General features: G+C 46.4%; 1 protein-coding gene across 1 annotated transcript in view; it reads right to left on the reverse strand.

Annotated features, from left to right (window-relative positions):
- The window catches only part of TENM4 (teneurin transmembrane protein 4), a 431,524-nt gene that overhangs the window by 113,429 nt on the left and 294,261 nt on the right, over positions 1 to 23,834 (reverse strand). The window contains exons 12-13 of the mRNA XM_012651003.1: positions 19,383 to 19,583; positions 1,220 to 1,405 (exon numbers count right to left, since the gene is read on the reverse strand). Coding sequence (XP_012506457.1) covers positions 1,220 to 1,405; positions 19,383 to 19,583 — 387 coding nt within the window. The remainder of the gene's footprint in view (positions 1 to 1,219; positions 1,406 to 19,382; positions 19,584 to 23,834) is intronic.

Below are 23,834 nucleotides of genomic sequence, written 5' to 3' on the forward strand. Positions count from 1 at the left end.
TTAGAAGCTGTTATTGTTATTAATATTAATAAATGTAAGATGTTCTACAGCCAGTGAGGTTGCTAGGATGGGGATCAAGAATATAAACTAATGTCAGGCTGCAAACCAAAAAGAATGAAGATTTTAAAAACCCACGAGAGCTAAGAGGTAGCTCTGTTTGCTCAAAATTCCTTTGTCTCTCAAAAGCTTTGGGGCGTGTCTTCCAGTTTCTCTAGGACCCAAGAGGTCACTTTCCGAGACGGAAAGGCACATGGAATCCTGCCTTCTAAAGCCATGTGCTCACCATCTGATCACAGACCCTTCATTAAAAAAGAAAAAAAAAGGACGGGGAAGAAGTTAAAACACACATACATAAACTAGTTGATTCAATAAAGAGCTTTTGGTGAGTGTTCATTCCAGGATAATAAACAAAGCAAAATGTCTGGCTGAGTTTAAAATCAACAAGACCAGCAGGAAAGGCAGAAAGAAGGGAACGAAGTGATCAGCTTGTTTTTAAAGCTGCCAACAGTGCTGCTTCAGCAGAGGCTGGTGCCAAGGAGACCCCAAGAGAGGGGAGAGGAGACAAATGCAAGCAGGATGGAAGCTGAGCACGGGGAAGGGGGATCCCAGGCCTAATGGACTGCAGATGCGGCCTTAGGGCCTGCGGGGAGCTTTCTCCAGGATTCCAGGCCTCTGTGGGAGCTCTGACCCAGGAGCCAGTGGCCATGGAGGGCTCAGAGCTAAGCATGAGCCACGCCAGCCAGATAATGCATTTTATATTAATAACAATGGCTACATGTATTAGGCTTCCCACTGTGTGCCAGCCTGTGCCACACTCTTTACATGTATCATTATCTCTATCTTCTGGGTGAGAAAACTGAGGCTCAGAGAGGGGACAGGACTTACTGACAGGGGCTAAGTGGCAGTCATCTGCCTCATTCCTGAACACTGAGCTCCCCGACACAAAGCTATACTGCATGTAGCCTGGGAGAAGCTAAATGGCAAGGCACACTAACCAGCTAACTGGGACCTGGGAAATGGAAACCGGGAGAAATAAGGTTGAAAATGCCGAGTTGAGATCCAACTGAGTCTAAACCCAAATGATAACTAGGAAAGGCCAGTCATAATGTTGTCAGATGAAAGGACTTTTTGCCCCCGTTCCCACATGCAACGGGGGCCCCGACGGACAGAGGTGTCCTGCAGACCAGAGAAGGTGCGCTGGGCCCTGGGCCCGCCATACCGATGGTGCAGTGCTCGCCGTTCCAGCCGGGGCTGCACTCGCACTTGCCGTCGCGGCAGGTCCCGTGCTCGGCACAGCGCGGGTGGCAGGCCCGCTGGTCACACGCTGCCCCCATCCAGCCATCCTCGCAGCGGCAGGTGCCCCCTACACAGACGCCGTGGCCTCCACAGTCAGCAGCGCAGATCTCTGTGGGGAGGAGGAGGGAGGACACAGGGCCAGGGGAGGAGGAAGGGGCCAGAGGGGTAGCGGAGGGAGGAGAGAGAAAAACAAAACGAGCATCGAGAAAGTTATTGTTGGGCACGAGGGTCACACTTGGCTACCTACCTAGGCTTCTGTGACAGATCAGGATTCCCAAGGCTTGGGGACTAATCTCTGTGGACAATGACCCTCGGACGAGAACAATTCTCTGGGCAGAAGCCTGCCCGGCGCCTGCTTTTCCACCAAAATAGAAGGGATTGAAAGACTCGGCTCAATTTGCTTTTCCCTATTGCCAGCCTGTCCCTGCTTTTGTGCTTGCCACTTCCAAAGGGGACTGGCCTTCGGAACAGATGTGAGGAAAAGTCAAATTTAATTAAAAACCGGTTATGTGTGAAAACAAAGTGAGGATGAGTCCCCGTCGCCAAATGAAGTGCTCGTGGGTCTGGCCGGGCACGTGAACAGTTCCGGGGCCTGCACCACATCCTGGGCTTCACGCCAATGGAGGGGGTGCGGGGCGTGGGGCAAAGGAGGCAGGGCCCCTGTCCCATGGGTATACGCTGGGTTGCTGTCCAAAACCCATGGTTTGTTCTGCGCTTTTGCTGGGTTTATTCTGTGCTCCAGCTCCCTGCTTACTCACCCTAACTTGAAGCACCATCTAAATGGGCTTTCAGCTCCAAAGCAAACAGCTGGGGGGGCCACTTCACAGCCAGAGTGGAGTTGCCCGCCCTTCACAAAGGCTCATCTGTGAGATGGTGCGAAACACACAGGCCCCGATTCACAAGCCCCTCGGGCTCCAGGCCAGCCACGGCTTCGTGCTTATTGCAGGCAGAGGAGGTGAAGGCTTCCAAAATGCAACTGCTCTTCAGGAAACAGGTTGAGCAACTGTGTCCACTGAAGCTTTCTGCCAAGGCGCTCATGGAGACCCTGACTTCATTCTTAAGCCTCATGGCCCAACATTCTTCAAATTCATGTGAAAATCCCAACATTTTTCATTTCTTTCAACCTAAATTAGCTGGCACCTCTATCAAGTTGGACTTGTCCATTACTCCCTTCCAAGCTGCACTCCTGGTTTAGAAGCTACTAATATTCTAGCTACTTTTGAACAAGAAAAGAAAACAAAATTAGGTCTCAGAGGCTCAGACCTTCCTGCCAATCTAAAAGACAAAGGATAAAATGTTTCAGGATTAAAAAAATAGTAAGAGTTACCATTTATGGTGTGTTCCTATGCTAGACACCCTGGCGAGCACATTACCTCAAAAGCGGGGTACTCATCACATCAGGTTTCTCACCTGTAAGATGGGTGAGAAATATCTCTGACCTGGCGCCTGGAACCTGGGTTCTATGCCAGGCTCTGGAGCTTCTGAGCTGTGTGACATCGGGCAGGTCCCTGGACTTCACTGAGCTGCAGTTCCTGGTCTGGGGAGCATGAGCAGGGTGAGGCTGCCTTGGAGCAGCACTCTGCTGACCTAACCGGGCTGGAGTGAGCACCCAGGGAAGTGGATGACGAAAGGGCATGGCAAAGACCAAGTATCTCAAGAAGGTTGCCCTGAAGCCGAGGGCAGGATGGTGAGCTTTAGACTGGGAGTCTAGGGAGGTTTGTGAGGTCCATGTCTACTCTGCCACTAACCTGCTGTGTGACCTTGGGAAGGTCACTTCCTCTCTTCTGGGTGTCAGTTTCCTCATCTATTGTAGGGGGAACCTGATGGTGTCTAAGGTCTCTTCAGGCTCTAAGACTGTGGGATTCTATGATACAGCATTTTCCACAGTGTACTATACCCCAAGACTTGGCTGAAATGTCCCCCCTCCTCTGAGAAGTCTTCTGTGATTCACCCTGTGGTTAGTCTCTTATTCCTTTCCTTCCCCTTTTACATGGTGGGGTGATTTTCTGTTTTTGTGTCTGTCTCACCGTCAGATTAGTAACAACCTGAGGCTGGGTCTAATTCCCCTGATCACCCCTATCCCTGGTACCCCCCCAGGTCATGGCACAGAATAGACCCCTTATTAAGATTCCTTGCATAATGGATGAAACAGGGTGCTCCCACGGCTAAGGTGCCTGGGAACAGAAAATGTTCATGCACACCTTCTTGGCCTGGCTGCAACTCCATCCACGCCTACCTGTCTGTTTCTCTCTAGTGACCTGCCCATATGAAAATGTGCCATGTGAGGGTGAGTCTGTGGAGCTGAGTGTCACTACATCGAGCAGTCCCCCAGCATGTTGTTCAAGCTCTCTTCCCTTCTCGCTCCAAGACATCATCTTGGGCTTTCCTCAAGATAGAGAATGACAATCACCAGGCCTCAGCCTTCCCTGAAATTCCTATTTCTTCTGCCCAATACTGAAAGGGCAATGACCTCCTGGTGACTCTGGAGGCGGACCTGGGCTCAGGGCTAGAACTTTCCCCTGAGACCCTTGAGAGAGAGGACCAACTTAGGATTTGTTTGGGTTTATTCAGTACGTTTTCCAGGTGTCGGTTTATGGTGTGAAAGTAAACAGCAAACAGCACTGCTGTTCACTGAGGTGTGAACCAGGAGAGGGCCAGGCTGCAGGGCCAAAGCCAGGGTGTTTCCAGGCAGCAGGGCACATAGAGATTGTGGGCGCCAAGAGCAGAAGAGGCAGGCTTCCCCACAACTGGCCTTTAGACTTCAGGTCTTGGCTAACAGGTACTGTTACTGCTTTATTCATTAACCTAGAGGCGGGCTGGATGGAAGAGAGAAGACTCGGAATCAGACATGATTCCAAATCTAATTTCTGCCAGCTAAGTGATCTGCTCAATAGCTCTGAGCTTCCTTTTCTTCCTCCATAAAATGGGGATTATAATGGCACATACTTCCGAAGGTCCTTAGAATCTGATATTTAGTAGGTATTAATGAATTCATATGGATTTATTTATTCTTCTAATAATATCCACACATGTCCACTATATGCCAGAGACTGTACCCAGTGCTGGAAATACAGAGGTCAATAAGACATAATCTCTGTACCCCAGGAGATCATAGCCCTAATAAAGCACAAACTAATATTGGCATTTCAAAGAATAGCCAAATACCCTACTGCTGTTGCTCATGTCTTCTTATGTACAATGGATTAAAAGAACCACAAAGCTCAGGATCAGACAGATCTGTGATCTACCCTTGGCTTAGCCACTTACTGCCCAGTAATCTGCAAGTTGAAAGTTACGCAATGCATTGAGCCTTCCTTCCATTTCTGTAAGATGGGGATAATTCTCACTTCACCAACTCCACAGAGTTGGGGTTAGATCAAATGAGGCAATGTGTGGGAAAGCCACATTACTTTTGGCTTAAGTAATGCTTATATCAGGTTTTACAGTTTACAAAGCACTCTTCACCTACAATTCTCGTTTAACTATCATAACAATGTTGTGAGAACACTTGGCTATTAATCCTGGTAGAGGTGTAGATACTGAGACCCAGATAGCATAAGGTCATTCTACAAGGTCACGTGGTCATCTAATGCTTTGTCCTTGTTTGATAATCCTCAGAATAACACGTCAGGGTAGGCATTTTACAGATAAGGAAGCCGAGCCTCAGAATGGGTGAGGACACTCACATGCCACGGCAGGCTTTCCCAGCAGATCCCCCTGCCCATTTCTGACCCTGCTGCTTATCCCTTGTTACGTCCCAGCAGACCCTGGATATGTGTGAAATGAAACGAGATCCTCTGCGCAGAGTTTCCCAGACACTTGGTCTCACTCTCCGCAGCTGCCCATCCAACACCCCATTTCCTTGCCAGTTTCCTCTAGACATGCTCCCCTGGCATGAAGCTAACGTTGCCTGGCGGCTGGGCACCCCTCCACCAGCCCTTTACAAGCTGGGCTGTGAGCTCTTACACGTTTTAATGCAAGGGGCCTGCACAGGGCGACCTTGATGTTTACGGGGTGCTAACTGATGGTGACGCAGCCTATGAGTGCTCAGGTTCTCCTCTGCAGATGGGCCTGTCGGATTGAGCGAGAGACCCACCGCCTCACGATGGGAGCAGAAACCTGAGATGCCACTTTATTTTATCGTCCGGCCTCAAGTCCCTATTGTTTCTTTTTTTTTTTTTTGTCCTTGAAATAAAAGGAACTACTTTATATTTCCTTCTCAGATTGTGCTCTGACATTTAGGCAGATAGAAGTTCCCAGAGTGGCTAGTGAAAACAGAGCAGGATGATGCTAAAGAATGTGCTCCGACAGCTCACATGCCTTTTACATAATGTAAGTGGTCCTTTGTGAAATCTGGTCACAGCTCCTCTCTCAGTCACAGGCTTCCTTATGCAAACTGGAGATGACATCAACTACTGTACTTTGGAGGGCGGCTGTAGGAGTGACTCTCAGCTGGTCGATTTCTTGGGTGCTCAGTATGTGTAAGGCCTGCAGTGGGCACTGGGGATCCACGGTCATTCTGACAGACACGGTTTTTTCCTGACTCCAAGGACTTTACATTCTAGCACAGCAGACAGATATAAACTAAATCACTTCAGTTAAACAAGTTAGCATGAATAAAAGTGGAGCTTCCAGCACAATGCCTGGCACATAGTTGGGATATAATAAATTAATACACATTTTTAGAACAAAGGAAATGAGATGTAGAGGCAAGTGCACAAGACTGAAGTCAGAAGATCACACGTGAATTCTGACTTTCACAACATACTCAATACAAGGGAGCATTTGATAAATGCTAGGTGACTTTCACATGATCAGCATCGAGCTTTTTGACTGAATGGTGGCTGGCTGGCATCTGGGAGGAATCTTTTGAAGTACTGTAGAGTACACAAGCCAGAGGGTAGACGTGGGTTCAAATTCTGACTCCCCAATATCCTAGCTGTGGGTCTTTGGGAAAATTACTTACTCTCTCTGAGTCATATTCTTCACCCCTAAAATGGGGAGAGTAATCATGGTCGCCCTACTGAGTGGGTGGTGATAACTGAAGGAAACAGTGTGTATGAAAAGCTCTATGTAAACTATGTTGGTGCATACGACTGGTTGCTGAGGACCCAAGACGTACTCTGTCAGCACAACTCCAAGTCACCTAGCAGAGGAGCATCTTCCTGAAGAGTGAAATATTTGCTTTTCTAGTAGCAGCCTCAAACTTTGGGTATGAGGCTCTCCTCTGGTCACCTAACATGGCTCCAGGAGTATCAAAACCTAGGTAGAAGTCATTTGTATTCGTAGCCTGGGCTTCCTCTCAAAATCAGGGGAAAATCCTCAACTGTCCTAAAATTCTCATTCCCAGCTTATAAAGTTCTTGCCTGAACTGTACAGGTCCTTGGAGATGAACCTGGCCAGGCCCAAGAACACATTAGCTCTTCTCCTGTAGAAAGTCAAACCCGCAGCACTACCCCTTCCCCTCCCTGCCTCTCCCCTGTCTCACCTGTGTCTGTCTTCACTCTAGGCTGGAAGCCCGCCTGATAGAAGAGTCTAACTTCTATCCTTCTTGCTTCCCTGGCACTAGCACCAAGTGTGGTACAGTATGGATTTCAACAAATGTTTGTTGAAAGAACAGATGAATGAAAAAGGAAAGCTTCATGGAAGAGATGTATGTCAGTTGCCTCGACTCCGTTTCAGGGCCATACCGTGCATAAGTTTTTGTTAAATATATTCACATAGAGGCTCAGTTTCCTTTGCGCCCAAGCCTCTTAGAAACTTGTCTTCTCTGATCTCTGATTGTGAACTCTGTAATTTAAAAAAGTGTCTCAGTTCTTACACTCTCAGATATTCATATTCCTTCTCACCAAGGCCCATGTCACACCTGTTCGTCTATGACACGGATGGAGGTGAACACACGGGGAATAGGTCGAAAGGAAGGGATATGATAGAAGGTTTGGCTAATGGTTAATTACGCCAAAAAATGTATACATACAGGAAAAGTTGCCCCAGGCTCTTCCCACTAAATGTTAATCCCCACGCAAGCCCAGATGAAGCCTGGGACCTATCGCAGCTATGTTTTAATTTGTCTGGACTTACTTTATAATCCTATTCATTAAAATGGCTGGCAGAGGAAGCTGTGCCTTTCTCCTAAAGGGAGAGACTTATGCATAATTTTCCCATAAAATTTCTTCTCCTTACAAAGGTGCTCAAAATTGATACAAGTAAGGTATAGAACAGACCCCTCCCAAAGATCTGCATACTTTCCTGCTGAGCAAGGAACAGAGAGGCAGGTGAAGCTGTTTCTAAAATTCTAGGGATGTAGAAATAGTCTTGGCCCTGTTTGACCTCTTGGGGCGTCCTTTCTTAAATATGCCTTTAGCATTAAGAGGGATAATAAGTAAAATTATTCTATTTTGCATAGGACCTGAGGTTCTGAGAATGACCTGAAGAAATTGTAATAGTGGGTTAAATAATTTAATGTGATTCCTGCCAGGATTTTCTATTTCATCACTAGATCATCTGAGTTACTGCACAACCAGGGGAGTTTCTCTGAAATCCTGGTGTACTTACAGACCAAGCCAAACTCATCAGCATTTGAGGCAAAAATAAGGAGAAAATGGAATATTCTCCTTGGAATATTCTCCAATGTTCTAGAACCGTTATTGGTATAACACAAATACGGCCTCACTGAATGCTTACAATAGTCCTGCAATGATACTTTCACTTCTGTATCGTAGTTAAGCAGACAGCTTGGAGACGTTCAGTGACTTGCTCAAAGGAACTCAGCTAGAATGAAAGGTGACTATGATTAACACAGTGTCTTGGCCTGTGAATTGTGGAATCAGCTTGGGCCATGCCTCAGATGTAATCTGCCAGTGTCCCGATTGCTGCTTGTGTATCAGACCTCTGCCTAACTACACGACAAGATCTCTGGAACCAGAGTCGGACTCTCCCTCCTCACCCCAATCCAGTGCCTATTTCCTTTTGCTTGCGTGTTTATCTGTCTGCTCAGCCTCCATCTGTCTATCAGTCCATCCTAATCAGCTATCTGTCACCAGGCTGCCTAACTGTCAATCTACCCATCTGTCCAACTGTATGACCTGAGAAGTTACCTCGTCCCTCTGTGGGTAAATGTTCTCATCTACAAAATAGGGTATAGACACCTACATCTGCATATGTGCAGATTAAATGAATACTAAGTAATGCACCTAGTGTCGTGCACATTTTTTACAGGGTAAACACTCACTGTGTGGCAGCTCTGCCATGTTTACGTGCTGGAAAGAGCCAGGGGAAGGGAGGGCTTGAAGACACTGGGGAGAGCAAGGGGATGACGTTCAACTGAGGCGCCTCTCACCAGGTGGAGAGGACAGATATGAAGCACAACCTGAGGGACAGGCTTAGTGGTCACCTCATCCTCTGGGGAGAGGGACACAGGTGAGAGACGTGGGGCACAGGCTGCGTAGGGACCAGGCCTGGATAACGGGGAGGTGCTTAACCACTGGCCTCGGTGCTGTCAGTGAGGAAGGAGGCAGGAACCTCTCCTGGTGAATGGATGTGGGCATTGGAAAGCGCCCCTGTGGGGAATGAGCGAGAGCACACAGAGCACAAGGACAGCTGGGAGGGCCCAGCAGAGGGTAAAGACTAAGCGTGGTGTGATTTGGCTCAGTGGCACTCAGCAGCTGTAAGATCAGAAACGGTGACTACTTGGAACAATGCTGGGTTTTGCCAGGTGGGTGTGGAAGGAAGCTGCAGAGACACAGGAGCTGTGAATGATGAAGGGAGGTGGCTGAGGTGAAGGGCCATGGGAACAATGGAAAATGAAGAAGAAAGGCAAGCCAGGAGAGAGCTGACGCTGGAGGAAGTGGCCTGTTCTGGCCGGGAGATCTCATTTTACTGGATTAGGGCCAAGGGAGAAAAAGAGGAGGAAAACTAGAGGAGCATGAGGAAGCGCTTCAGAGATTCTCTAAATGGAAAAACAAGGGCCCAGAGGGAGGAAGTGCCTCGTCCTATGCCATGCAGTGGCACGCGCTCAGTACTTGAGCAAGAACTTGCTGGCCGCCTTAGGAGTCGGTCACGTGAGGGGCCAGCTAGATGAACGGCTACACGAGGGCCGCCACACTCGCTGGTCCCTCCTCTGTGCTTCTGAACACGCAGTTTCCGTAAGCTAGGCTCCTTCACCCTGATCCTCACATGTTCAAGTCCAAATGGGCTTTCAGATCTGGCTCCAACGCCACTTCCTCCTCGAAGCTCCTCCCAGTGTCCCAGCTGGAAGAGTTCCCCTTCTGCCTTCCCAGAGCACTTTTATGTGGTTCTTTCCTTCTCAGGGTTATTAGTATGCCTGTGTTGCTAGAGGACCCTGCCATCATCAGATTCATCTCTGCCTTCCCGAGCGAGTCTCACACAGGGAATGTGTCTTCTGACAGCATCTGTATCGCCAGATTCTAGTTGTACAGGGCAGCGTGCTCCAGGGAGCTATTCAAGGTTCTGTGATTTCACACAGAGCAGAGGCTTGTAATCAGGGAAGCTGAGTTCAAGAGCCTGCTCTGCTCCTTCCTAGCTATGTGCAACAAATATTGCAAACCTTGAGGCTTATCTTTGTCACTTATAAAATGGTGATAATGATACCTATCTACCAGAATTTTAAATTTGATTTAAAAATATACTGAGTACCTACTGTGTGCCAGATATCCCTAGAAGCTGGGGATATAGAGATGATATAAAATGATTCCTACCCACAAGGAACTCAAGTCTACTTGTGCATGTAAGTGAGCACAAAGCTGGCCACCATGCCCAGCACACAGTAGGTTAATTATAAGTTAACCTTCCTTCCCACAGGCAAGATCACTCTATATTTTGAACAAATTAGCATTCTCCACGTGTGGCACCTATTCTCTACTCTCTCTCCCTCCCTCCCTCCCTCACTAAATCGGGCAGGTGGTTTTTACTCTCAGTGAAGGTTTTAGGAAGAAGCCAGAAGGGGAAGAAGGTGCAGGAAAGGAGCCTCTGACTTCCTTACAGTAATTAGTCTCCTTTAGACACGGAGGCCAAACCCAAGCTATTCTCTTGTGCTTTTCAACTTCCCTCCCTATCACCCGAGAGTCAGAGCTGCTTCCAGCCAGGGCTCTGTTCCACAGATCGAGATGGCAGAAAGCTAATGAGCCTTGGAAACCACATGGCCTTTCACCTCCTTCAAGGAGCTTGGAGAGCTTTCAAACCAAGCAGAAAAGTGGATTCCAGTATGTTGGTGCAGAGCAGGTCTCCACATCTATTCCCCCAGGACTAGAATTTCAAGCCTTTACAAAGCACCCATCACAGAAAGCGGTAAGCCACTGCCATTCATCTTAATTGGAGCGTATCTGGTCTCCTGATTAGAGGAGTTCAAACCGAGCTTGGAGAGGCCCCAAATGGGGGCTGACTTTGCTGAAGCAAACAGCCAGGAAAAGGCTGGTGAGCAAAGAAGCCAAAGAACATGACAGGGACGTGTATTTTTGGCCATGGTTGGAATGTAACCAGAACCCTACTAAAAGGGCCCAGCTGGGTGACATGAAGGGACAGCTGATGCTAAATCCACTTCCCAAAGACTTCAGACCTTAACAACCTTTTGCAAAAGGCCCATTTCTCCACTTTGTCATAAGCTCACCTATCTAACTCTTTCCTGGACACCTCCATCTGGATGTCCCCCTAGGCACTTCCAACTGCATGCTGATACTGGGGTAGCTTTCTAAAACCAACGTGACTGTGTCACACCTCTGCTTAAAACTTCTCAGTGACCCCCAATGACAGATAAAACCTAAACTCTTTCAAGGCCATTCATGACCTGACGCCTGGTGGCTTCCATCACCCTTTCCCTGCCTCACTACTGCCACAAATATCCTAAGCTAAGTCATTCCAAACTACTGGGCTTTCCTAGAAAATGCCCTGATCTCCCATCTTGGCACATGTGGCAAATCTCTGACTTCTACGATGGGCTGCTGCAAGGTGCTTGCCTCCTCCTTCTACCTCTGTCTGCTCACATCTGACCTCCATCACCCACGTACGTCCCACCCTCATCACCAGTTGAAAGTGATCGCTCCTTTTCTTGAAGCCTTGTACTAATGCCAAATACACCAGGTTCATGATGCAATTTATGTGGTTCCTAGCAGGGTTACTAAATGAAGTGGTACCTTATAAACCTGACACCTGATTCACTGGCAGTTTCAGCACAAACCTTGGTAACAGCCAATGGCAGAGTTGAGCAGGAGATAAACATGGGCTCCGAAGCCAGAAGAGCCTGGATTTGCACCCTTGTTTCCCCACAGTGTCTTTGGGCCAGTCACCCCAGTTCTCTGGACCCTAGTCTCCAGAGAATAATACCTTCTACAATGTCAGAGGCTTATATATTTGTTGTTTGAATAAATCATGAAGCACATACATGAAGGAGCTCTGTAAAATGTAAAATTTCCATTCAAAGAAGAGTTATTTTTAAAAATTACAAGTTATCATAGCAGCAGTTTGATTCAGGAAGACAACTGGAGATTTCGTGCGAGATATCAGCTTGGGCATCCAAATAGAAACCTGATTCTGAAGCCCAATTTCAGGAAGGCTTATATTTGCATAATGAAGAGTTCCAATTCTGATAGAAAATGTTCCAGGGCTGTCAGGGGAAATTCTACTAAATTACAAATCTGCCAGCTCCTGGTTTATCAACCTTTAACTCTGGCGGTATTTAGCAGCATGCCTGTCTGGGCCCAATTTTCCAGTCTTTGATTAAATGTTAGGAACTGACCATCTCATTGTGTCTAAACCTCCACACTACCTCCCAGACGACTGCTGGGCTCTTCCCTGCCTCCCTTTGACCCTCCCCTTCCTTCTCGGTGCCAGCGTCAATCTCTCAGCTATTTATTATTCTGAAGTTTGATTTTAGGCTGTCACTCGCTGTTCGGAAGGGGTACAGGAAATGTCAAGTCTCAATGGATATTATTCCTTGGGTGAAATTCTAACCTTGAGTTTCCCCTCCTGTAACATACCTATACAGAAATAGCCCAGCCTGATCGTTTCCTTTTGATGTTTAATTGGATGTCGGTGCTGTGCTTTCTGGGCTGAGAAGCTAATGCTTCTCAGAGAAGGAACAATTCCAGCTACACAAATGAGACTTGTAACAGGGGAGAATGCTCAATGCTGAATCTAATTTTCTCTCCCATCCATGAACATAAGACAATTTCTCTGGCATTAAAGCATCTCACTCAGTCTTTCTGTCATTAATAAGAATTGAATTCTGTTCCCTCAAATTTAAATGTAATTATATTTTGCCTTGTAAATAAAATTGAATTTAGCACTAATGCAACTGCTATGTTTAGAGCTTTAATTTTTTTTAACCCTGTTGCTACTTTCAGCTTTTTTTTTTTTAAAGTGTTGGGTTTATTTTGCTGTCAATTGTGACTTAATTTGATAAAAGAGCTTTTCAGCTCCATATCCACCCCGTCATTACTGTTATTATTTATGCGTTGTGACTTTCTTTCCTTTTGGGAAGGGGAGGAGAGTAACAAGACAGGACGCTGGAAGCCCACAGGATCTGAGTTTGAATTCTAGAGGGTCCCCCTAAATTATGGTAGAATCTAGGCCAGGCTGAGTTGAGAGAGCTAAAGAGCGAGCCCTGGCATGGAGTCTGAAAGAGAAATCTTCAATGTTCACTGAAAGCAATTTTAAACCAAGATTTTTGGTAAGGCATTCAGTGGGCTCCACAACCTGGACCCTGCCTACCTTCTGGTCTTACCTCCTACCACCCACTCCTGTGGCTCCTACTCTCCCACCAGATTGGGAGGTATGACTTTCCAACAGATCACACACTCCACTTGTGCATGAGCTGTTCCCTCTGTCCGCACTGCTCTCTCCTCCTTGGCCACCAGGGGCCTCCCTTCAGTCCTGGTTCATGGTCTGGCTCACAGGTCCTTGGTGAGGACCTGGTTCCTCTCCCATCCCTCTACTGGCCAAGTGCACTGCACCTGCCCTTGTGCTTCCAAACCATACTGTGTACACATCAATCAGAGCCCTTATCATGCTGCATAATTAAATATCTCACTTCCTGAGTAGACGGAGGGATTCTCTGCTGCTTGGTGCCTAGAACAGCGCCCAGCACACAGGAGAGGCCCGAAAGGCTTGGTGAATGAATGAAAGGAATGTGTGTGCCTGTTGGCTTGGGTGCAGGTCTGGAGCTGTTGTGGGGTGCTCTCTCTGTGGAGGGTGAGCTCCTCTCTGGAATGGACATCAGGAAGCTCATTCTCCTGAGGGGAGGCTGATGCTAACGCCGTTGTGCTGTGGGCTGCCGCCCTAGTTGTTCGGGTATAAGTGTGTCAGCACATTAATGACTCTTCATTTAGAATCGATGACCAGTGTTGGGGGATGGGGGAAGAACACGGTAGAGAGACTCAGCAACTTCAAGGAAACTGAGTCTCTGAGAGAGAAAGCAAGTTGTTTAAGGTTGCATAGACTCAGCTCCAGGTCTTCTGGCACCAAACCTTCATTATATAAATGGTCCTCAGACCTAATTAGAGTCAAAGGATTGTTTGGGCAATTTAGATCTAATCATGCATTCTAAAAATAAACACTAATACTTTATTTATTGAGTGCTTACTGAATGCCCAGCCACCATGCTAAGTATTTTATGCATATATATTAAAGCTAATTTGGAAAACAACCGTTTAAGGCAGGTATATTAGCCATGTTCTGTGCATAAGCTGAGTCTTGAAAATCTACTTCAAATCCCAAGCAATTCTTATTGACTGCACATGCTACTTCCAAACCCATGTTACTGAATCTCTAAAACATCTCCACCTGTTATTCCGTGAAACTCAACTGCAATGAAATGATAAGAATCATAAACCAGCAGCATGAGCATTTTACAGGCAGAAGCTCTGCCCTGTACTGCTTCTGTGAGCCTGCAACCCTAGGGAATAAAATACAGTGAGAGGCCCTCTCAAATAAAACTCATTTATGTCAGACAAGGCTGGAGTGAACCCACAGAGCAATGGAAATGAGGAATGAATTTATGAAGCTGAGGACAGAGCCTGTGGGGTGAGGGTGGGGAAGGAAGCCCTGAAGGAGAACCGATGGAGGGGCAAATGATGTGTCTAATGGGTGGCCTTTTTTAAAGGGTGCCCTGGAAAATTCCACAGAGCCTGAAATCCTCTTCAGAAGTCATTAAGCTCTGAAAGAAAGGTAGGCTTTCCTAATTCCAAGGACCATCTGAAAGAGGTTAAATTCCTTCCCTTGTCTGAGACAGCTCTGATCCAAGAGGATGAAAAGTCAACCAAAGCTCGGGGCAGGGGAGTGAGGGGTAGGAGTGAGAGGAGTTGTTCTGCTCAGCAGCACTGCCACTTGGTGCAAAAGCTGATGAGGCATCCAACCCAGGAGGGCTGCTCCCTGGGGAGGAGGGCTTAAAGGAGGTGAACTGAGGGGGCTCTTGTCCAGGAGCAGTCTGGCTGGCAATGCACATGAAACTAACATGAGTTAGGTCTGGAAACTAACATAGAAGGAGCCCAAGATCTGGTTCTAGCCCTGTGGAGTGTGTGAGGGGCGGGAAGGAAGGGGCCTGTGGGCAAGCAGGGGGAGGCCAGTCCTGAGAGAAGGGAATAGGCCATATGTCTGGTAGTGTGCTGGGATCTTCTTGCATGGAGCTCTCTGCTGCAGCCCTCCCTCTGCTGTGTTCCCAGTGGGCTCTCTTCTTCTCACTTTGATCATTCATTGGTTAAGTCATTCATGCAAGAATCCCTGAGAACCTAATGCACGTCTGGCCCTATGCTAGGGATATGGATAGATAGTCAGCAACCTCATGGAGCTCACAGCTTGTTAGGGAAAGACGTGGTTACAATACAGTGCTCAGTATACCATAGTGCTTAGGAGAGACCTTGGAGCCGGATCTGCTTTGGATCTGGATTCTGCCACTTACTAACAGGGTGGGGGTGGGGGAGAAGGACGATTCAGCATGTAATTTAATCTTTCTGAGCTTCAGTTTCCTCATCTGCAAAATGATAACAGTAATACTTTCTTTTTAACCTTCCCTTCTTAGTTACGGGTCCATATGATAATAGTTGTAAAGCACTTAGATCAGTGCCTGGTACCCGGTAAGCACTACGAGATGGATGGCTCTTCAATGCTCCATCCTGTGGCTTGTTAGGAAGAAAGATCAGACTGCTGATAAGGAAACTGCTTTGATGGAAAAGGGGATTTAATTTAAAAGCTGAACTACTTTGGGCTAGTCGTTTCCCTCTCCAGCTCTTTTCTGTCTGTAAAACAGCAGCAGCAGTCATTGCCTCCCCCCATCACTACCGCCACACTGTCATTATCACCAGCCCAAATGGTTCAGGAAGTGAGGGCCCACTGGGCCCAGAGTTGAGGACAAAAGGGGGTTGGGAGTTGGGGGTGGGGCATATGACCTGTGCTCTTCCGTTCCAACAGTTATCTTATGTGGTTTATCAGCAAGGGGGACCACATGAATGAGGCTGGATTTAAGGAGGAATTTCTGAGACGAGACTGGAAGCCAAGTTGCTGGGAAGCCAGGGAACTGAGTAAACACTTGTATAAAATCTGACTTCACTGTTTCCACAAACCTACCCCAAGTGCTGGGGAACTTGTCGGCTCACATTTCATTACAGGGCTGGTTGCTGAGTGCAGGGCATGTTGATTTAAGCTGCTTTCACTAAATCCTGTTCTTGGTGCCAAACAGCAAGACACTCATCTCAGGGAATAGACAGTCCTCCTTCCTAGGAGGCAGCAGGCAGCAGGGGCCCATCTCTGCCAACCCTAAAACCCACGATCAACACGGATGGAGCAAGGCTCACTTAGGCTGCATCTGCTGGCCTGTAGCCCCCGACGGAAGGTCTGGGCAGTGTCTGTGCCAGCCCTGCCATCCCAGGCAGCAAAAGCATAAATGACATGACTAGAGCTATTGCTTGTCTGGGGTGTGAGCTGTACCAGATACTTTGAGACCCATTTTGCCTGTATTTTCTCACCTAATCTTCACAATATTTCCATAAGGTAATTCTACCTAAGAAGAAACTAAGAGTTAGAGAGGTTCAGCCGCTTGCTGAAGCCATTCAACTAATAGGAAGCAAGTCTCCCCCAAAAGCCCAGTGCCTGTTCCACTGCCCTGTAGCCAACTCCAAAACATAAAGACAGTCTCCTGGCTGTAGGGATCCAGGCAATGAAGCATCTCCTGCTTAGCTTCACTGCAAAAACTCAATAGTTTTAAAACAGCTTCCACTCAGTGAGAGTGCCCTTGGAAGGGAGGTGGGAGAGAGACACAAAGTGCTTATTCTGCGACAGGCACTGTTCTACGTGCATCCAAAAATGATATAATTTAATGATCACAAAACCCGCTGAGGTCCTATTATTATCTCCATTTTTTAGATAAGGAAACTGAAGTCAAGAAAAGTTAAGTTTCTTGCCAAGGTCACACAGTCAGCATGTGGCAGAACCAGGATTGAACCCAGGTAGGCAAAGTCTGGGGAGGCAGGGGAGAAGAGGGAACAGTTGAAGTGCTTTCATTCCCTTTCAAACCGGCTACCAGACAGAGGGGGAGAGACAGCAGAGGCCAACAGTGGCCTGTGGGGGGCAGCAGAGAGCGCCGGGGCGCAGGCCAAGCTGCAGCCCCAGGCTGGGCTTTGATTCCCAGCTTCCCCCCTCACCAGCAGGCCTCACGCAAGGCACAGCAACCCCCAGCCTCTTGACAAGAGGGTAATACCATCCCTGCCATCCCCGCCCCACAGGGTGTTGCTGTGCGGGGTATGTGTGTGTGTTTCTGTGTGAAACATCTTTGTATGCTACGAAGCACTCAACAAACAAGAGATGGTTACTACTATCGCAAGGGGAGACGATAACTTTGATGCTGTCTTTTAAACTCCTGGCCTTGTGGCAATCATGACATCGTTTTAGTCAGTTACAGGCTAGAGATTTAAAAACTATAATCCAATTTCTGAAAGGGCACATTTCATCTTGCCTCTTCGTATCAAAGGTCTTTGTTAATATCCAGTGCTCTCACCAATGGGTGCTTCGATCATAATCAAAACAATAGCTAACATGTATTGAGCCCATATCATGGGCCAAGAAGCATGCTAAAGTCTCTTTTGCATTATCTTAAATAATCTCACAATATCCCCAGAAAGTAAGTACTATCATTATCTTCATTTTATAGCTTCGAAAAGTGATGTAACTTGCCCCAGATTAGAACAAGTCAGTAGCAGGGCCAGGATTTGAACCACGGTCTGTCTGACTAAGGGGCTTTTCTTACCACATGGATCTCCTTAGCTTTCACACATGAGGCCACTCACATACATGTTTCATACCAGTTATGGGGAGAGGTGTGCCCAGGACGGACGAAGATGAGGTCTCACAATTCTACTCAAAGTCCCTTCTAATGGTTCTGTTGTCTCCTTTCACAGGGCCAAGTAAAGAATACTTAGTAATCTCACCCAAAGTTATACCTGCCTCCTCAGAGGCTGTGGAGTGTCATCAGGGATTAACAGTGCAAGACACAGTTACATACCTATCATAAATTAGCCTTGTGGCCACATAATGAACAATGCAAGGCAGCGTAGCTTTAAGAGGACCATTTATTATACCACTATAAAGAGAGCTATATAAAAAGAATTATTCCTGAAACCCTGCACATCTATGCTCACAATCATGTCTTTACATGAGCTTTGCAAACAAGGATAAAAGTCCAATTTCGACTGCACATCGGACATCAATTCTCTATTCAACAGGGAAAGGTAATTCAAAGTATTCCAAAGGCCTGAATGCTGCATGGATCTCATTTTTGCCAAAGGTCTCCACCATTTTTCCTGATCACAACCGGAACTGTTAATACACAACATAATGAGCTAATCTGAGCTTCACTTTGTTTAAGCAGTGTGGAGTGGTGAGGAAAATGATTTAGAGTAAAAAAATCTAGTTGAAGATGCTATCACTTTTTAGCTGTCTGTCCCTAGGCAGGATTACTTAACGTTTCTCTGAGCCTTAGCTCAGTTTACTTACCTTGATTTGTTTGTTTGTTGTCTCCCCTCCCTGTCCTGGGATGCAAGCTCCATAGAAGGAGGGATTTCCTATTCTCTTCTTCCCCTGATTAGAAGAGGGCCTGGTACTATAGGTGCTCAGTAAGTATTCACTGACTAAAGTATATGTAAACTGGCAAAACAGAGATGATTGACACCTTTCTCAAAGGGTTTTTGTGTGAATTAAATGAAATATTAGGTGTGAACATAACCTATTATATACCAATGCTGTGCCCGGTTTTCACATGTTCCAATTTAATCCTCACTTTGAGAGGGAACAAAAATCAAAAGTGTTTTCAAACAGAAAGGTGCCAACATAACCACCCTTTGCACTTTATAAGTATAAACCCTGCAGTGAACCAAATACTACAGTCGAGAACAACTTCACTCATGTGTTCCTTCACTCATTCATCACTATTTATTGAGCAGCTGCTGTGGCTCAGGCCCATGCTGCGTCCTGGGGCTGCAGAGATGAGTGAGATGCTGGCTACCCTCACGGAGCTTACTGCCTAGCAGAGCACTTTGCCAGAAAGGCAGGTAGGGGCCAGAGCCCAAAGAACCCTAAACACTACACCGAGTTTGGACTTCATTCTGAGGGATGGGTGAAACAGAAGGGTTAGCCAGAGGGGGCCTGCATCCTGTAAAGCCTCACCCCTGCAGAGCTCACCTAGGAACACTTTCCCTATGGCCCGGCCTCCAGGGATAACCATATTAATATGAGAGATGAGATTTCAGTGACACACATCTATAATTATAAGTAACATTGTTAAGGGACACTGTTTTGAATCTTGAGGCTACCACTAAGGAAGGAATGATGTGAGGATGTGAGTTTTGAATTCTCTCTCCATCTAAGAGTAGGGGTGTTGCAGGGAGTTCGGGGAAAGAAGAGAAGCATTCAGAGTCATGGGGAATGCACTGCTATGTGATTGAGAACAGGGCCAGGTCCCTGATGAGGGCTGAATGGTTAACATGTTACAGTGGAAACCCCCTCCCTCCACCCATGCTTCTTCTCCCTGCCCTCCCCCCAATTCCTTCCCTACTCCCTCCATCCACCCTTTCTCTCCCTGCATTTACCGATAGAACAGTCATGTCCAGTCCAGCTTGGGTCACAGCTGCAAAGTCCGGTGTCTGGGAGGAAGGTTCCATGGCCTGAACATTGGTCTAAGCATGTGGCCCTGGGCGTCTCGCAGTTGGTGCCTCCCCATCCCACGGAGCAGTGGCACTCGCCTCTCACACAGACACCCCGGCCGGAACACGTGGGGTCCATGCAGTCCACTGTGACACGGAGGAAGGAGAACACAGGTAAGCACCTGACCAGCACAGGTGAGGCTTCTTTAAGCAAACTACTAAACTTTGTCATCGAGGGGCTTCACACATTCTGGCAGAAGGACACAGAGGCCACTTGATATGGTGAAGAGCAGTATTTTAGCAAATGGCAGGCCTGGTCTCCCAACTCCACCCAGTGACTGTTTGTTTACCTCCCTGAGCCTCAGTTCCCTTGCCAGTAACACATGGATACAAATTCCTCCCTCTTGGTTTGTAGTTGGACAAGGTAAGGAATATATCTGGGGCATCAGCATAGCACCCAATGCCCACTATAATAGAGGACAGGACTTTGTTTTGTCCACTTCTGTATCTCCACCGCCTCCTAGAAGAGGGCCTGGCATATAGGAGGTGCTGAATAAATCTTTGTAGAACAAACTTCTATTACCAATTCACAATGCGTGTTTATTTATGTGAGCATGAGACTAAAATAAAGAGATTCCTTAACTTAAATGAGAATCTATTTTGCAATTAAATTCCATTAGATTTCATCATATTCCCCCAATTCTTGTGATTGATATGAACTTTCACACTTCACTTTCCTGAGGGCAAACATTTCAACAACTATTCAAAATTATATGTGCTGACTTTGCACAGCTTCTCCTTAGGTCGTGGGTGAGCTGTACAGCTGTGGCTCACGGCCCAGCAGACCCCACGGGGCTCCTAAGACCCAAGGTCAAAGTGGTCTCAAGTGATCAGCCCAGAAAGAATGAAAGGAGAATGGCATTGTGGGTTACTTGCTCTGTGCTTGCGCTGTATTAAGTGCTTTCCATACACTCTAATAACCCAGTGAGGTACAGATGAGGAAAGTGAGACTCAGACAGATTGAATAACTTATGCCAGATCACACAGCTAAACTCTGCCAAAGAGGAATTGTTTTTCTCGATCTTTTTATTGTGGTAAAATACACATAAAATTTACCGTCTTAACCATTGTTAGGGGCACATTTCAGTGTAATAAGGATATTGATATTGTTGATTAATCAACATCACTGCTCATCTCCAGAACTCTTTTTATCTTGCAAAACTGAAACTCTGTGCCCATTAAACAATTCTGTATTTCCCCTTTCCTCCATCCCCTGGCAACCACCATTCTCATATCACTTTCTGTCTCCGTGAATTTGACTACTCTAGGTACCTTGTAAGTGGAATCATACAGTATTTATCTTTTTGCGAAGCCTTATTTCACTTAGCATAATGTCCTCAAGGTTCACCCATGTTGTGGCATGTGCCAGAATTTCCTTCCTTTTAAGGCTGAATAATATTCTATTATATGTATACATCACATTTTGTTTCTCCATTCATCCACCAATGGACACTCACGTTGCTTTCACCTTTTGGCTATTGTGAATAATGCTGTTATGAACATGGGTGTTCAAATATCTCTTTGAGACCCTGCTTTCAATTAATTTGAATAGATGCCCATAAATGGAATTTCTGGATGATATGGCAATTCTATTTTTTTTTGAGGAACTGCCATACTGGTTTCCACGGCAGTTCTACAATTTTACGTCCCCACCAGCAGTGCACAAGGGTTCCAATTATTCCACATCCACAGAGGACTCTGAAGGCAGGTCTGATTCTGAAGCCAATGATATTTCTATTAGTGGCTGACTTCCCCAAATCAAAGCTTTAATTATGGGGCTACACGAAATTAACAGAGACCTCTAACTGTCCACAAAGCACTGCATGGAAAAAGTAGAAGAGTATTGGGAATTAACTTAAGTGGCTCCAGTTCATACGAAAAATGCAAAAGGTAGCAGAGAGAAGACATAATTGGCACAGAAGGTTGGTCTGTGTTCTCTACCAAAAAGTTGTTAGGTCTGTCTTTCTCTTTAGGGAGGCAGGGATTCTACTCATTTTGTAACTGTGAGGGGACAGGGCTGTCCTGGTGGGGACCCCAACACGTAGCTATTGGAGAAAGAGTGTTGTGGCACTGCAATGAGTACATTCAGGTTCCTCCTCAAAGGAGCACGTGAGGAAGCCCTGTGCTGCAGAAGAAAGAACTTAGCATTTGGCCTCGGAGGACCCAGGTTCAAGGGTCAGGGGACAAAATGTACTGGTTCTGTGACCATGGTCAAATTACATGTCTGCTCTGAGCTTCCCATCTATAAAGCAGGTATGGTAAGAATATCTGCCTCTTAGGTATTGTTGCAAAGAAGTTATTCTTCCATCCTATCAGGACATTCAGTAGCATGACTTTGGCCAACTGGGGTCAGAGCTCATTTATAATTCAGACACCCTTCTAATTCATTTATTAATTATATTTTATAACCCAGTATAATTGGCTTTTGCATAAAAGGCTGGGAAACACAGCCTGAATATATAAGAGTCACAGACAGAAAGTGTGAAGACTTTACAAATGGCAACATTCTGGGAACAGTTATATTGAGAACCAGCTTATTAAGAAAGCTCTTTCGTTATTTAGGTTTTTTAAAGGAGTTTGACTTGATCTCAATGACAAATAAGATCAGAGTTCAGAAGGGACCATTTGCTAAGAAACATAGTAATGATCACAATATCAACTAGCATGAATTTAGTCCCTCTTTTATATACATTATCTCATTTAAGCTTAAAAAGTAAATATGAGGTAGCTACTATTATTATCCTCATTTTACAGATGTAGAAACTGAAGCACAAAGAGGCTAAATAACTTGCCCAAGATCACACAGCAGTAAGTAGACGAATTTAAATTTGAACCACTCTTTTCTGGTATAAGCCTTTTGCTATTTCCTCTTATAATCTTACCCATTCAAAAATACATGCATGCATATATACTTACATAAACACATAAAGTGGTTTGAAAATAGAAACTGAAACAAAATAAGAAAAGAAATAGGGCAATGTGGAAAATCAATAAAGCCAAATGAAGGCAAAGAATCTCCTTCTGCAGTCTCTGGACACTGTTTAAAAATGGTTAGAACATGACCTGTTAGAGTTGCTGGTAATTAAAAATAATAAAAATAATAATAGTGATAAATTCTCATGACTTACCTCAGATCTCAGAACCTCAGAAGGCTTATCCTGGCCCATTAAGCTACTATGACAATTCCCTAGATCCAGAGAGCTTTCCAATTTGACAGGAAACAACTCAGCAATTCCTATCCCAAGGCCTATAAAGGTATTTCCCGTTCTGTGAGTACCTGGCCCCCAGCTTTGGGTTGAAACTGTCTCTGAGAAACCCAGGGTGCCCTTGAGGTTGAACCTATAAATCTCCACCGTTAGTGAGCAGGCCGAGAGGGTGCCAAGTTCAGCAAGAGGACCTTGGCGTCATAGCCCTGTTCTTCCTCAGATGTAATGAGTCTAATGGGGACCCGGGAACCAGCAAAGTGAATCCCATGCTCTCAGCAGACAGTCCAGGCAGAGAACAAAGACCAGAAAGACCTGATGAGAGGTTACCTCCAGGCAATTAATCTTTACTTCTGAAGGTCGACTGGGCAAAGTGAATTGGAGCAGGAGGGAAGTTTTAAAGATGACTGCATCACAGGAGGGAAGGTAGCTCCAGGAATCCTAGGCTGCACTGGCTGAGATTTCTGCAGGGAGGATGCTGTCCTTGTGCTCTGCTGATCCTAAACCTAGGGCTGGTATCTATGTCTTAGCGATGCTCTGCCAAAGAGGTGGTAGGCACACTCTGGATCTGCACTCACTTTCTGGGGCCTCTGAGGTGGCAAGTCCCCTAGGATGGGATTAAAGTTGTCTTCTCTCCATCCCACTGGGACAGCTTCCCCAGGGAGCTGTGCCTAACATGGGAAGAGCTGGCTGGCCTAGGGGGCAGAGCACTGCGATAAAGGGGTCAGGGAGGCAGGCCGAACTTTGTCGCAGAGTCAGTCTAACTTAGTTTCTTCCTAGAAAACCTGCCAAACAGTTACATTTTTCCTTTTGCAGAGTTTGCCATTCAAGCCAAAATTTTTGGCAGAAGCATAGCCCATTAACAAAATGAGGAGGCCTGCATGGCCAGGCTGCAAACACAACCCTTTCCCCAAAATATTCCACGCTTCAGTGACCGCACGAGCTATTAGACACTCTCCAGTTCCAAAAGCATGGTGTCTCACTTTTCACTGCAAAACGTCTAGGTTTGTTCTTTTCTGTTCCTCCCCCAACTCCCTCCCAGTGTCCTACTGGCTCCATTCAAGCTTTAAAAAATACGGGGTAATAAACTTCAGAAGAAGGGACAGAGAGAAAAAAAGTCAGCTTGTTAGCTGAT

This window comes from Propithecus coquereli, unplaced genomic scaffold (assembly GCF_000956105.1).
Source record: "Propithecus coquereli isolate 6110/MARCELLA unplaced genomic scaffold, Pcoq_1.0 Scaffold344, whole genome shotgun sequence".
Taxonomy (NCBI): domain Eukaryota; kingdom Metazoa; phylum Chordata; class Mammalia; order Primates; family Indriidae; genus Propithecus; species Propithecus coquereli.